Source organism: Camelus ferus, chromosome 16 (assembly GCF_009834535.1).
Source record: "Camelus ferus isolate YT-003-E chromosome 16, BCGSAC_Cfer_1.0, whole genome shotgun sequence".
Classification (NCBI taxonomy): Eukaryota; Metazoa; Chordata; class Mammalia; order Artiodactyla; family Camelidae; genus Camelus; species Camelus ferus.
In genome coordinates, this window is record NC_045711.1 from 17,353,814 (window position 1) to 17,368,465 (window position 14,652).

The 14,652-nt window shown below is 46.1% G+C and overlaps 1 protein-coding gene across 1 annotated transcript; it reads left to right on the forward strand.

Annotated features, from left to right (window-relative positions):
• Nucleotides 1–411: 411 nt before the first annotated feature.
• Nucleotides 412–14,054, forward strand: ZNF287 (zinc finger protein 287). The gene is made up of 6 exons (XM_032498869.1): nt 412–652; nt 1,505–2,110; nt 2,774–2,865; nt 4,367–4,493; nt 4,947–5,033; nt 9,921–14,054. Exons 2-6 carry the CDS (start codon nt 1,705–1,707, stop codon nt 11,480–11,482), a joined length of 2,274 nt encoding a protein of 757 aa, XP_032354760.1. The 5' UTR covers nt 412–652; nt 1,505–1,704; the 3' UTR covers nt 11,483–14,054.
• Nucleotides 14,055–14,652: the final 598 nt, after the last annotated feature.

A 14,652-nucleotide genomic window follows, 5' to 3' on the forward strand; every position in this document is an offset into this window, starting at 1 on the left:
TGAGGAGGGACTCAAAACCTTGAGCAGTGAATGGCTATGAGCAGTAAAGCCCGAACCAGCACTTTGGATCTTTCTGCCTTAAGACCCACAGCTTCCCTGCCCATCCTTCCTCTAGGAACTCCGGCACCGCGTTTTCTCTGGTTGATTAGCGCGGGGCTCCATCTCCGCCCCTTATCCGGCTCCCCCTCTCCCAGATGCTGTAGCTCCCCGACCTCCCCCCGAATCGTGCTTCTGCCCAGGGAAACTTTATGGTTCCCTCAGAACGCAGCCGGCTGGCAAGCAGATCCCCGTGATGGGTGGAGGAGGTTGCCATGGAGACGGGTCCGCGGTCCGCGGCTGGGGCGGGGAGGGCCGCGCGCGGCTTCCGATTGGCTGCGCGGGCGCGCAGCGTTCTCCCTTTGCACATGCGCAGTGGCGCCGAGGCGAGGTCGCGGCGGAGCCGGGGCGCGGTGGGTTCCGGGCCGGGCTTCCCAGGACCAGGCTGGACAGCCGGCTCCGGCCGAGGCGCCGTGCTCTCCGGGGCGGGACGTGGCGGGGCCGAGACCCCGCGGCAGCGCGGGACCGAGCCCGCCACGCAGGCCCCGCGCCCGCCGCCATTGTTGCCCGGGGCCTCTCGGGCCGCTCGGCTGCGCGTCCGTAGGTCCGGCTGCAGGTGAGGATGTCGCGGGCGGCCTGCGGGGTGGACGCTGCGGGGCCGTCCCGGCGCAGCGGCCCGCGGCCCTGCGGCTGCGGAGTTAGGGAGACCCGCCTAGGGCCCAGGGGAGGCAGGGGGCGCGTCCGCCCTGCAGGCCTGGGGAGCAGCCGGCTTCAGAGGACTCGACGGGGTGGAGGAGGGATCGGAGCCGGAGCCCTTGGACCAGTGGTGTCGGTTCTCCTCCAGATCAGGCCTGCAAAAGAGGTTTTCTTTGAGAATCCTGTTTTCAAATGTATTCATGAGGAATTGTGTCCTGCAGAAGATCTTCAGAGACTTCACCCCACACCGGTCTCTTCTGCCTGTTTACAGCCCGAGCTCTCAGGGAGTGGAGACCTGGGACAGGCTGGCGTTAATGTCCAAAGAGCATCAGCGGCTCGCCCTCATTTCTTGACCGTTTCCCTTGGAAACCTTGAGCACTTTAAGAAGAAATTCTCCTCCCAGTTTGTTCTAAGTAACAGATTTGCTCTGTTGTCTCTGAGAACCAGTTCAGTCATTAAAGCTTCTGTAAAATCTGTTGACTAAAATATTTTGTGTAAACGAATGTTTAATTTCTGTTTCAACAAGTTAGAAGTTTTATCTGACATTTTGCCCAGGGTTCAAGTCTTTGCTTCTACCCCCACCTCTTATGGCTGTCCCAACCCGTGCCCCGGCAGGTTGCATTTGTCTTACAAGTTGGAGGATATCAGGGAAGGAGACCACTGTGAAGTCTGTGTTTATCTGTACACTCTGGGTTGTCTGCTTCTGTTTGTGTGTGTGTATGGCAGAGAGCGCCAGAAATTCTCGACCTTGCGGTCTGTTCTTGTGTTTCAGGGTCTATTCACCATCCTGGGAAGTTCTGGGCCCAGAATTTGTAAGTTAGGCTGCTGCCAACCCTGCCTTGACTCTGTTCTGCCTCTAGCAGCAGCAACCCTTGAAAAGTGTCTTTGTGACTCTAGCATGCAACTTCACGCACTTGGCTCACTCCCAGAGAAATAAAGGCTATTGCCAGATTGACCCTCCTGCCTGTAGCAATGTTCACCCCGAGTAAGAGGATGACCAGTTCTTCACGCGCCCAAGTTCTTTTCATGTGGAAGCCAGACAGGGCTCAGAGCGGACCCCGTGGTGTGGATAAGGAAACCCTCGCTTCAAGGCTCTTGCGTGACACTGAGACCTGTCGGCAGAATTTTAGGAATTTTCCGTACCCAGACCTGGCTGGTCCTCGAAAGGCACTGAATCAGCTCCGAGAGCTCTGCCTTAAGTGGCTGAGACCCGAGATTCACTCCAAGGAGCAAATCCTGGAGCTGCTGGTTCTGGAGCAATTCCTGACCATCCTGCCCGGGGAGCTCAGGACTTGGGTGAAGTCCCAGTACCCGAGGAGCGGCGAGGAAGTGGTGACTCTGGTGGAGGACTTGACTCAGATTCTAGAGGAAGAAGAAGGTAAGACTTGTCAAGCAGAGAGGGGAGGAATCCTGGGTGGTCAGAGGAGAGAGCCATCATGTCAGAGAGCAGCCCTTTGAAGGGGTTAGAGGATGGAGGTCAGTGAGTGGGTGAGAACAGGCTTCACCTGAGCACCTCCCCCCCCCCATGGCTTTCTCCTACTGTGTGCTTACAAACAAACACACATTCTCTAAACCCAGCCACATGTGTCACAAAACTGGGCCCAGACACAACCAAGTTCCCTCTAGGTGAGCCCTCAGGAAGTTTCTCTACAGAGGTTTGAACCATTCTGCTGATACGTTGTTTGCTTTTTGACTTGGATTTTATGGTAACATACTTCCAAATAGGTAGAAAAGTGTCCAGAGAAATTTTTTTTTCTACTAAGAGACAGCTCCCAGAATTTATGTTGTGTGAAGATTTAGAAGAACGTTGTGAATTTGGTACATATTCTTCAGAGTCCCAGAGCAGGCTTGCTTTTGAAGCCCGTGCCGATGTCTTAGGATAAGCCATTGCCCCTTCCCTCTGGTTCCTTGAAGTGGGGATGCTGTTTCTGGTTTTCTTCTGACTCCTCACTTTAAGAAAATGTAGGCATCGACTGGTGAAGAGTTTCCTCGGCTCTTCAAACAGGGCTAACCTCCATTGTGAACACTTTCTCTTCCCTAGCGGCTCCACAGAACTCTACCCTTTGGCAAGAGATCCCAGAGGAGGACCCCAAAGGAAGACCAGGAGGGTGGCTGAACAATTTGGCGACCAAAGTGAGTGTCAGTTTCTTCTGTGGCTTGAAAATTCCGTCTTCGTGTGTGAGGACATTTTCTAACCTGGCCCTTTAACTTCTGTGGCCCCAGAAGTCCTAATAGGCACCCAAGCCTCCGTTTTCCCCCGTAAGTCATGTTGGCCTGTTCAGGTGGGTGGAGGCCCTGCGTGAGAAACGGGGTCCGTTGCTTCCCCTGATGTCCCTTTCCTCACTTTGCGGCTGTGAGCAGCAGTAGCACAGAGGGGCTGAGGGATTGCGCTCCACAGCCAGGTGCATCTAGGTTTGGTTACTGGTTCTGCCGTTGAGCCTGTGATTTGGGGCAAGACTTAACCGCTCGCAGCCTGAGCCACTCACCCCTCAACTCCTCTTAGGTGGGTGAGGATTAAATATTGTGAGACCTGCGAGCCTGGATTTCAGGAGGTGATCAGGAAGGTCACAGTGAGATTAAACACTAGTTGCAGCATCATTTTTCTTTGATAACAGGTAATTCAAGGCCATGTACTAGTGGTGTTACTGTTGATTATGAGTCTGTGTTATTTTAAGGAAGAGCAACTCAGGCCATCTTAAAAGTTTACTGTAAAAAACAGACATGGTCTGAAATTGGTAACCAGAGTAAAATTATTATTTATAGATATGAATGTTTACCCAGAAAACCTGAGAAAAGGGAAAAACTGTTAGGAACAATAATAGAAAGTTTGAGTGAAGTGACTGCAATGGAAAATGACATACAAAAAGTATTCACTTTCTTACACAGACATAAAAATCGCATCAATGGGAAAATGAAATAGAAGATTCCGCTCTCAGTATTAGCCCCCAAGCTTAAAATAACTAAAACTAAACATAGTATAAATTTTGCAGTCCTGTATCATTCCATAGGACATGAAAGAAGCCTTGAATATTGTAAATCTGTCAGTTCTCCCTAAATTATAAACTTGAATGTGATTTCAAAATTCCAATATCATTTTTTTAATTAAAAAAAATTTTTTTAATTTGAAAAACGTGAGAATAATCAAGGGATGTTTTTTAACAAAGGGAAGAAGAGTAGAGTGATGCACCCTTTGCCAGACTGAGATGTACCTAGGACAGCAGTTGAGTGTGGGTATTGGTACCAGTTTCGTTTCAGGAGGGAAGGAGGGGCTCTGCATTCCACCACAGGGCGCACAGGATATCTTGAAATTTCAAATTATAACACATGTAATTAATTCGTCAGGCAGCACTTGAAAAGCAGAGCCATTCAGCTCTCTGTCATCTGTGTTTAAATCTGTTTATTGTTTAAGATGGAGCCACCCATGCATACACTAGAAATGATAAATTCTACTTCATTTTAGGACGTCCCATTCAGATCTGCTCATCCATATGTTGGGGGAAGGTGTTGACTAGGTAGCCTTTAGGGGCCTTCCCAAGCTCAAGGCTCTGTGGTCCTTACTACACATGCCCCTGTGCCATCCCTGTCCCCTTCCTGCTAGTTCTCGAACCAAGTGAAGTTACGTTTGCTGTTACAGGAATCTATGACATTCACAGACGTGGCTGTGGACATCACCCCGGAGGACTGGGAGCTCATGCGCCCTGTGCAGAAGGAGCTGTACAAGACTGTCACGTTGCAGAACTACTGGAACATGGTTTCTCTGGGTGAGCATCGTCCGCGCCACCCCCCCAAGCAAACCCAGCAGAGTATTTCTTTCCTCAGCTGTTAAAAATGGGCTGGCACAGAGGTGAGCATGCATCTCCCGTCCAGGCACAGAAATGGCCAAGTTCTAATCTCTTTTCCCAAACGGAAGGTTTCTAAGTGGAAGGTCATCAGAAAATACGACAACCAGCCTCCCAGGGCCACCCCCAACTCTGTGCCTTGCCCGTTCCCTGCCCGCCCCCCCATCCCATGGTCTCTATGCACATATCCTCCAGGGTGGCAGGGAATTTTTGTCCCAGCTCTGAAAAGGACAGCGACCTAATCCACTAGCTCATGTCCGTGAGCCATTCTTTTCACGTAGAGGTCCGTGCATCCTCATGGATGAGAAGTCAGGTAATAAAATTTGAACAACTGTTTAGCTCCAGGACGAAACTCATTCTCTTCCTCCTGAACAGGACTTACGGTGTACAGACCAACTGTGATTCCCATATTGGAAGAACCATGGATGGTGATAAAAGAAATTTTAGAAGGCCCCAGTCCAGGTGAGAGAACAGCCAGCAGGTGGGATTCTTTGTGGTTAAGAGCCTGTATTAGCCTCCGTGTGGTGAAGCAGGTTTTAAATGTGGCCAGGTCACTTTGCACAAAGACGCCTGAGCCTGTTGAGAACACTGAGCTGCTTGGCATTGCTTCCTCACAGAGACCGTCTTCAGGAAGAGATTTTCCAGACGTCATTTTTACACCTTTTCTGCTTCTCCTCGACCCCAGGGTTCCATCCCTTGGAACTTTGTTGGGGGCTTTCACTGTGTTCGTTCCATTTTTAAGTATATGTGAATGTCCCCTAAAATCCTAAATTTCAAACCGTCTTAACTTGTTTTTGCGTTTCCTTGATTCTGTTTGCTGACAAAACCCTGTAGCCCCCTGCCTCCACTCTCCTAACTCATTCCTTTTTTTTAAATTTTCTAATTATTTAACAAGATAATATCTTTTGATCGCAAGATCAAAAATTATAAGACTGTATAAAGCCAGATTTATGCAGACAAGTCCCCCAGCTGTGTGCCCCGTCCACCCAGTTCCTGCACCTGTGTTGTAATCTGTGGGTTGACACCTGAGGGCCACGTGACTGTTCTGTTCCCCGATGACCTTTCATGTGAGGTCCATTGAGGATCCTGGCTTTATTACGTTGCCAGTTGCAAACGGTGATTTCAATTCCACCATTTCTTCTAAGTGATTAATATGTAAAGAGTAGCTGTTCCTCCTCTGCCCCCGTTTTTATGTGTATGTATCACTGTGGTCTCATGGAATTCTTTAAAATTCAATGTGTTATTAGTGCTTTAATTCCAGGTGTGGGGGGGTGTTTTTTTGATGCTCAAGTGTCGCAAATTTGGGCAGGGGGAGCCTTTCAAAGCAAGTCCTGTGTCCTTCTGAGACGTCCCTCTAGTCTTGTAGCATTTCCTTGCTTTCTGGCAGAGCATGGTCTTAGGCTCACCTCTTACCTAGCTTAGAGCTGGAATTTCTCTAGGGAACAGTGGTTCATTAATGGGGATCAGCAATGAGAAACCAGGCTCTGGGCAGACAGGGCACTCACTGCTCTGGGTACCGTGGCTCCGACATCTGTTCAGTAGATAGAGCTGTGACGTGTGTGTGTGTCTGTGGGCGTCTTTAGTCACGAGTTCATACTGACAGCTCTCGTTCAGGCCCAGCACCGCAAGAGCCTGTCTTGTCCCTTCCCATATCCGTCTTTTATTTCCTTTCTCACGCAGTGAGTCACCTGGTTCCCAACATCAGTATATTTACTCATTTGCTCTCACATAATACACACAAAAATGGTCTCAGAATTATAGCACTATCACTCAAATAAACTGCTTAGGCAAAGTTCAGAATTTCTTCATCTCCTTAGAATATATTCCACTAAAGGCACACAGGATACTGGGTGCAGAAGTTGCTTGAATCCTTCCCTTCTGGTTATCTTAGCAGTTTGATAGACAGTTAAGTTTGTTTGATTCCACCTGTGTTCAGTTTCAGTATTTTTTTATTTCTTGATTATTTAATTTTAGGTTTTTGAGTATGTAAAAACATTAACATGGTTCAGAAGTCAAAACTGTATAGAAAGGTCTACACTCTGCCCTGTCCCCAGCCACTCCCTGTAGGTAACCATGTTCCTTTGTTTCTGGTTTGTCCTTCCTGTGTTTCTCTCTGCAGAGATAAATCATAAATATATTCTTTTATTTTTGCTTTTTTATTCCCTTTTTTTTTTTTTTTCAATTTAAGGCACTGACTTCTAGTATATCTACCAACACTGATGCTGGAATACAGGATTAACAGTAAATTAAACAATAATGACCATGTAATATGCTACCTTAGAGTGAATTGCTTCACTTTTTTAAAAAGTTAGCTTTATCTGGTCATAGGTATTTTAAGGGTCATACTGCTGGAAAAGATAATTCTTCTTATAACTTATGGTCTGTTTGCTTTAGTTGGCAGAGTGATGCGAAATATACCCACAGCACACTAAGCTCAGCACACTCTGAACCCCAGGCAGACACATGGCATGGTGGAAACAAGCCTGCGCTGGGGTCAGGACCGTCTTCCCGGAGGTGCTGCCCGCCTGGGACCACTTGAGTTTTTAGATGACTCAGGTTAAATTAAGGCTGTAACCCCAAAAGCAGGGCAGTTTATGTATTTTGGGGGGAGACTCTGCTCCCACCAAAGAGCAGCAGAACTGAGAAAAGCAAGTTCCTCTTCTCCCACAGAGGTGAGGTTTGGGGGGTTTGGTTTGTTCTCTAGCCTGTCCTTATGTGGGGTTGAACAGTGTGCGGACTGCTGCCGGCCTCCCCTCCTGGGCCCCCTGCAGCCTCAAGTGGAAGCTGAGGGTCATCGGCAGGAGGGAGGAGGCTCTCAGCCACCTTCTGCTCTGCCAACGTCCGGTCTTCATGCTTTTGCCTGATTTGTGGCCTCTGAGGATGTTACGTTCTTACCAGCTTAGAGACTTGCGATGAGTTGAACCTTTGGGTGGGGCGTCTCATCAGTCATACTTCGGGGGACGGAAGCCCATGTCTCGCAGACAGAGCAGTATTGTTGGTCTCTGGTGTCCGTTCCTGTGTCAGAACTTGATATGGTCCTGTCCGTCATAGGGACCCAGCCATTCTTTCAGGTTCAGCCCAAACCAGACCTACCCCCCCCCCACCAGCATCCCTTGGCCACCTGATCAGCACTGATCTCTTCTGTTAGAAATATCATACCACTGTTAGATACTTAACTCTTCTAATCACTCCTTTCTGCTTAATTATGTACACAAATTTAAGCCCTGCTTAATCATCTCAGTTCATGAATTACCAATAAACTGATTTGGTTTAGAAATGTAAGCTTACGGTAGCAATGTCTTCGTGGTATCATTCAGACTTGCTACTTAAGACTTGTTAATTATAACTTCAGTACTTCCTTCTCAAGTATATGGATGGGTCTGTCATAGACTGATTCTTGTTTGCTTTTTGGGAGGGGGAGGTAATTAGGTTTATTCACTTATTTTTTAATGGAGGTGCTGGGGATTGAACCCAGGACCTTGTGCATGCTAGGCAGGCACTGTGCCACTGAGCCATCCCCCTCTGTCGCAGACTGATTCTGATTATGTGAAAGTTAAGCTCAGCTTCTGGTATTGTCTCATCATTTTTGTGTATGTACACGCCCACCCACACAGTCCATTAGCATTCTCTTTTTTTTTTTTTTGTGGGAGGAGTAATAAATCCTGGTTTGAGAGAGTTGTTTTAAAATTTTTTTCCTATAGAAAAAGTAATATAACAACATTTCTAGTACTAAATAACAAAGAAATACAGCCAATTTATCGAAAACCAGAAAATATCTTTTAAAACTTGTAATCTCGTTGCATTTTCATAACATAGTCTAGTTCTAATGAGTTTTCACACTAGTTAACGGTACTGCTTTTTCTCATTTAACGTTCCTCCTCCTAGGCATTTTCTAGTGTCTGATTTTTCTGTTTGAATCAAAGTAATGAAAGTAGTTCGTAAATTCAGGCAGTTCACGGAAGCGTAAGGAAAGAACGGCTCCCTCCCCTCACCTGCGTACGTACCCAGACCTGCAAGTAGTGCGGAAGCAGAAGCCATTTCCAGAGTTTGCATCTGGGTTGGAAATAGAAGAAACACACAAAGTTGTGAAATAATAACATAAGGCCAAGTTCTGCCGTGGGCCCAATATTATATTAGGTTGAACCACATAAAACTGCTGATACTCAGCCATATAGGCCTACAAAACAAGGGCGATTTTGTATGATTCAGCCTAGTCTGCAGTTTAGGATTCTAAGGAGGAGAAAAGTGAGCTGGGCCATAAGTACCTCTCTTTTTTTGGAGGGGAGGTAATTATGTTTATTTATTTATTATTGTTACTATTACTTTTTAATGGCGGTGCTGGGGATTGAACCCAGGACCTCGTGCATGCTAAGCATGCGCTCCACCACTGAGCTGTACCCTCCTCCCCATGAGTATTTTTTTAATACGTGGAGAACGTGTCATAGGAGAAGGCCCAGAGTCTGGAATTAGTGGCAATTTAGACGATCATGAGGATGTAGTTTTAAGTTACGTGGATAACTTTGAACTTTAGCTGAATGAGAGGTGTGGTAGAAGGCAGAGTAGAATAGAAGAGACTAGATTATTTGAGGACTGAATACCCAGTGGAGGTATTTTGAACTTTTTCTTTTCTTCAACTTTTATTCTTTAAGTCACTGATCCCAAACCTCCTGGAGGACTCAGCCCCACCCCCAAAGTTTCTGACTCAGTATGGGAGGGGCCCAGTCACCTGACATACTCACAAGTGACAGCAGTGCTCACACCATTGGTCTGGGGACTGCTCTCTTGAGAAGCATTGCTTTAGGCTGTAGGAGTTACTAGATGTATTTAAGCATGGAACCCACTCCATGAAATTGCCTTCAGGGTATTACACAGGGTTGTGCAGAGTAGGTTGGAAGGAGGAGTGGGGGCAGCCTGCCTGCTCTGTGAACCCGTCGTGTGAATTACAGTTTATACGATTGTGCATGATTGTGTGATAAAAGCCACCTCAAGCCGTCCCACAGCCTTGCCGTCTGTTTTCACTTCTTGGCTCTGTCACCTGACCTGAGCTACTCTGTTAACTCTGTGCCCATGTTGAATAGTGAGGGGCCTCCCCTCTTCTACAAATCTAGTCCTGTTTTCTGCCCCTTTGTCTTCCTTTCCCAAGCCTCAAGGACCATGTTATGAGGTTGTCAGAGCCATAGTCTTTTTAGGCATTTTATTCGTGCTCATTATTTTGTTTCTGCTTTGGCAGTTCCCTTTCTCCAAATAGAGGCAAACTTTATATATATATATATATATATATATATATATATATATATATATATATATATATATATATATATATACACACATAATTTTTTTTAATTTCAGAATGGGAATCAAAAGCCCAAGACTGTACTTCAGTGGAAAATACTTCTAAACTCACGAAGGGTGGACCCAAGACCGTCAAGCTGGAAGAGCCCTATGAGTATGACAGGTCGGAGAGGCCAGCGGCCTTCAGGAGAATCCCCACCAGCAGCAGGAACTTCGGTCTGAAGGCAGTCTTTTCACAGGAAGACGCTCCTGCAGGAGGGTGTCTGAGCAAATATGATCTATATCGAAGTAACTTTGAAAAGCACTCCAACCTGATTATACAGTTTGGTACCCAGTCAGATGATAAGACTTCCATGTACAACGAGGGCCGGGCAGCCTTCGGTCACGTCTCGTACGGTATCGTGCACGGAAAAATATACCCTGGAGACAAGCCTTACAAGTGTAACGTGTGCGGGAAAAAGTTTAGGAAATACCCATCCCTCCTCAAGCACCAAAGCAGCCACGCCAAAGAGAGGTCCCACGAGTGCGAGGAGTGCGGGAAGGAGTTCAGGCACGTCTCCTCCCTCATCGCCCACCAGAGGATGCACACTGGGGAGAAGCCGTACGAGTGCCACCAGTGCGGGAAGGCCTTCAGCCAGCGCGCGCACCTCACCATCCACCAGAGGATCCACACCGGCGAGAAGCCCTACAAGTGCGATGACTGCGGCAAAGACTTCAGCCAGCGCGCACACCTCACCATCCACCAGAGGACGCACACCGGAGAGAAGCCGTACAGATGCTTAGAATGTGGTAAAACATTCAGCCACAGCTCGTCTCTGATTAATCACCAGAGAGTTCACACGGGAGAAAAACCTTACATATGCAACGAGTGCGGGAAAACCTTCAGTCAGAGCACACACCTCCTTCAACATCAAAAAATACACACGGGAAAGAAACCGTATAAATGCAATGAGTGCTGGAAAGTGTTTAGCCAGAGTACTTACCTCATTCGACATCAGAGAATTCATTCTGGAGAGAAGTGTTACAAATGCAACGAATGCGGGAAAGCCTTTGCTCATTCCTCCACTCTCATTCAACATCAGACTACTCACACAGGAGAGAAATCCTATGTCTGTAACATATGCGGGAAAGCCTTCAGCCAGAGTGCAAACCTCACCCAGCATCACAGAACGCACACTGGAGAGAAACCGTATAAGTGCAGTGTGTGTGGGAAAGCCTTCAGCCAGAGTGTGCACCTTACTCAGCACCAGAGGATTCATAATGGGGAGAAGCCCTTTAAATGCAATATATGTGGGAAGGCATATAGACAGGGCGCAAACCTTACTCAGCATCAAAGGATTCATACTGGAGAGAAGCCCTATAAGTGTAACGAATGTGGCAAAGCCTTTATTTACTCCTCGTCGCTTAACCAGCATCAGAGAACTCACACGGGAGAAAGGCCCTATAAGTGTAACGAATGTGATAAAGATTTTAGCCAGAGAACATGCCTTATTCAACACCAGAGGATTCACACAGGAGAGAAGCCCTACGGATGCCGCATATGTGGTAAAACCTTCACCCAGAGCACAAACCTCATTCAGCACCAGCGGGTTCATACAGGTGCCAAACACCGAAACTAATGGATACGGGAGACTTCATCTAAGTTTGAAAACTTAAGCACTTGGATTTTATTTTGTGTCCTATGTGTTAAAAACATTATTCAAAAGAAGTGCAATATAGGTTAGTTATCACTCAGCAGAAGCATCAGAATTCGTAACGTGGATGTAACCTATTTAAATTTAATGTGAAATTTAAGAAGAAAACATTCATTGCTTAACCTTTATTTGATACCAGTTTAATTCACTCCAGAAAGAAACCCTAGGGAAGTAAGGGTCCTCAAAAGCCCGTAACTCGTCGACTCTCTGTATTTCAGGTACGTCTTAATGAGGCCTTGTGAGTGTAACTTGGGAAAGCTTCCACCCAGTAGAGGTTTCACCCTAGACAGTAATCCGGGAGTAACAGAAAAGAAAAGGCTCCTTTCAGGCTTTGGTTCTTCCCAGCCTTGAAGCCTTAAGTACGTAAAGGGTCCCCTCCCCGCCTTTGCTTCTCTTTTCCAATGAGGCCATGACTGCCACGTGGAGCCAGTAGGTTTGCAAAAAAAAAAAAGAAAAAGTTGAAAATATCTTAAAGATTTCTATGTGACCACTGTTTAATTACACTTTCCTTTAAATACTGAAATATTAAAGGAGGCTCGATGAAAGATGACGTTAGGATAGAGAAACTAATGTCGTGTATATGACCCTTAGACGTGTACAAATTTAATCAAACAGGCAAAAATTAAACACCCAGACTTTATCTTTAAAGCACATTAGTCTTAGTTTCACTAGGTTTTGACAGCTGTCATCTGGAAGGAAGGAATAACACAGTTCCTTTCCTCCCCCCACCACCTGACTCCTAAATTCATAACTGAAGGTTCCCCCTGGACTGTTTCACTCTAAAGTCCACTGCTTCCACTGAAGCACATTTCTTGAGTGCTGCTGTGCTCATGGCCCAAACTTCCTACTTGGATCCTCCCAGGGCCTAGAGTGCTGAAAATCACGGCCGATCTAAGCCACAGAAGGTTTTCTAAAGTAACGAAAGATAACAAAGTTAAGGGCATGATCTTAACCAGTGTGTCACGGACCGAACCTGCTAAAGTGGGCCACCAAGCACAGCCCCGTATCTTAAGACAAGGAAGTAATGGGAAAAAATAAGTCGTGGACAGTAGGTTTGAGTTCAGTGCACAGAGTGGTCCGGGGGGGAATTCAGGCCTTAAGGGTGAGGAAAGAGAATGCATAGGTAACATTTGTAACCGAAATGATACTGGACTTGGCTTACCTAAGAAAATACGAGTGACTTGACCGAAAAAGCAAATTCAGCCTGTCGTTTCTTAAGAAGAAACTAGAACTGAAATGACTGGTTTCAAAGGAAAGATTGAAATAGGTCCTCCTCATACACGTAAGTAAAACGGGGATCACTCTTCACATGATGGGGGGAAAGCTTCATTGGAAAAAGCGCTGGTGTGGAAACCGTCACTGATGCAGTAATTATTGAACAGGGTCTGAGCTCACGGGGTCCCAAACAGCATACAAGGACAACTGGTAGAAATGCACATAGGAACAGGCGAGAATACTACTGTATTTAATGTCCACAGCGCTCCACTCTCAGAATTTAAGACCGTATTCTGAGAGCTGACGTTTCATCCTGCTTTGTTTCTTTATTCAGTGCCTTGCACGTGGTAGGTAGGTGGCTGGTGTATGTTGGCTGAATTAATGAATAAATAAGTAGTCAAGTTAGACTTGAGTAAAAAGGTAGAAGTAACTGATACGGAGTGAAATTGGTAAAATTGAAAATACTTTTTGTGCACACATGCAAAGAAATACTTAACAAATACTGGTCATTTGTTGGTAGTAGGAGCTACTTAAAAATGAAGGCTCAGAATCGCCAAATCTTAACATTGGGGATATTCCTAAAGAAATCACGGGACAGCCTCGCACAGGAAGTTTTCCTGAGCTAGATGAGGAAAAGCTGATAGAAATCCCGGTGGCGTGAATATCAATTTGCACACGTACTGACCATGCAGCTTCATCTGGACGTCAGTAAGACCTGGGGAGCTGGGGGGGTGGGGCAAGGACCTGGGCTGCTGGCATCTTCAAGGCTTTCTTGTTGAGTGTTTTCTTCAAGAAGTTGCTTTCCCCTTGTCCTCATGATAGTTAACCTTGCTGTCGTGGAGTCACCTTTCATGAAGTGCAGACTTCCTCCAGGTTGCACAGTACTCACATTACGCTTATGCCATAGTATCGTGTTAAAAAAACAACCACTGTATTTAAGATGCAATTTTTGTAATACCACCTCTTACCTTACACAACACGTTTTCTCCTGGAACGAACGTGTGGCGTGTTCCAGTCCACAGCGCCTTTCTTTGCGTTAACCTGAGTTTCCTGCCTTTGTGTGTTTTATGTAAATATGCATTCATGAGGTCTTCCACTGAAGCCCTGAGGCACCTGATGTCCTTATAAAATAACAACAATGACAGTAGAGAACCCCAGACCTCCGTGTTTTCCCCACTTTCACAGTATCCGACCCACATTTTCAAGTTTTTAACAGCTTTTTGTTATGAAAATATTCAAATATACAGAAAAGTTAAAGAATAATAAAACTATATATCCACCACCTAGAGTAAAACATTAACATTTTGCGATATTTTTTACTGAACAATTGGAAAGAAACTTGCAGATACGACATTTCACCCCTAAACACTAACGGGTGCATCTCGTAAAAACAACCACAGTACCATTACATACCTCAAAAACTGATCAGTAATTCCCTGATACCTAGTGCTCAGTTCGTGTTTACATTTTCCCTGTAATCCAGGCACGTTTCACACAGCACAGGTGATTATTTCTGTTTCGTCTATCCAAGAGTCTCCCGCCTTCGACTTTTTTCCAGGACTTTTTTTTTTAAATAGAGCAGGTCAGTTGTAGAATGTCTCATTTTAAGGATTTACCTGGTTCTTTATGTGTGGTTTGTTTCTCTTGTTCCTGTAGTTTCTTTAGCATTTAGGGCCAAAGGCTTCATGTATTCAGGGTAAACATTTTTAACGTTAACACGTCAGATGTATTTCATACTGCGTCACACCCAAAGTCTCACTAATATCTGGCTGACTCACTGGGATGCAAAATTCGATCACCATGTCTTTCCAGCGTAAAGGGACATTTTCGCTGTTGTGGTTAACAGACAATCTGTGCCCTGACACTGGCCATGTGTGGAC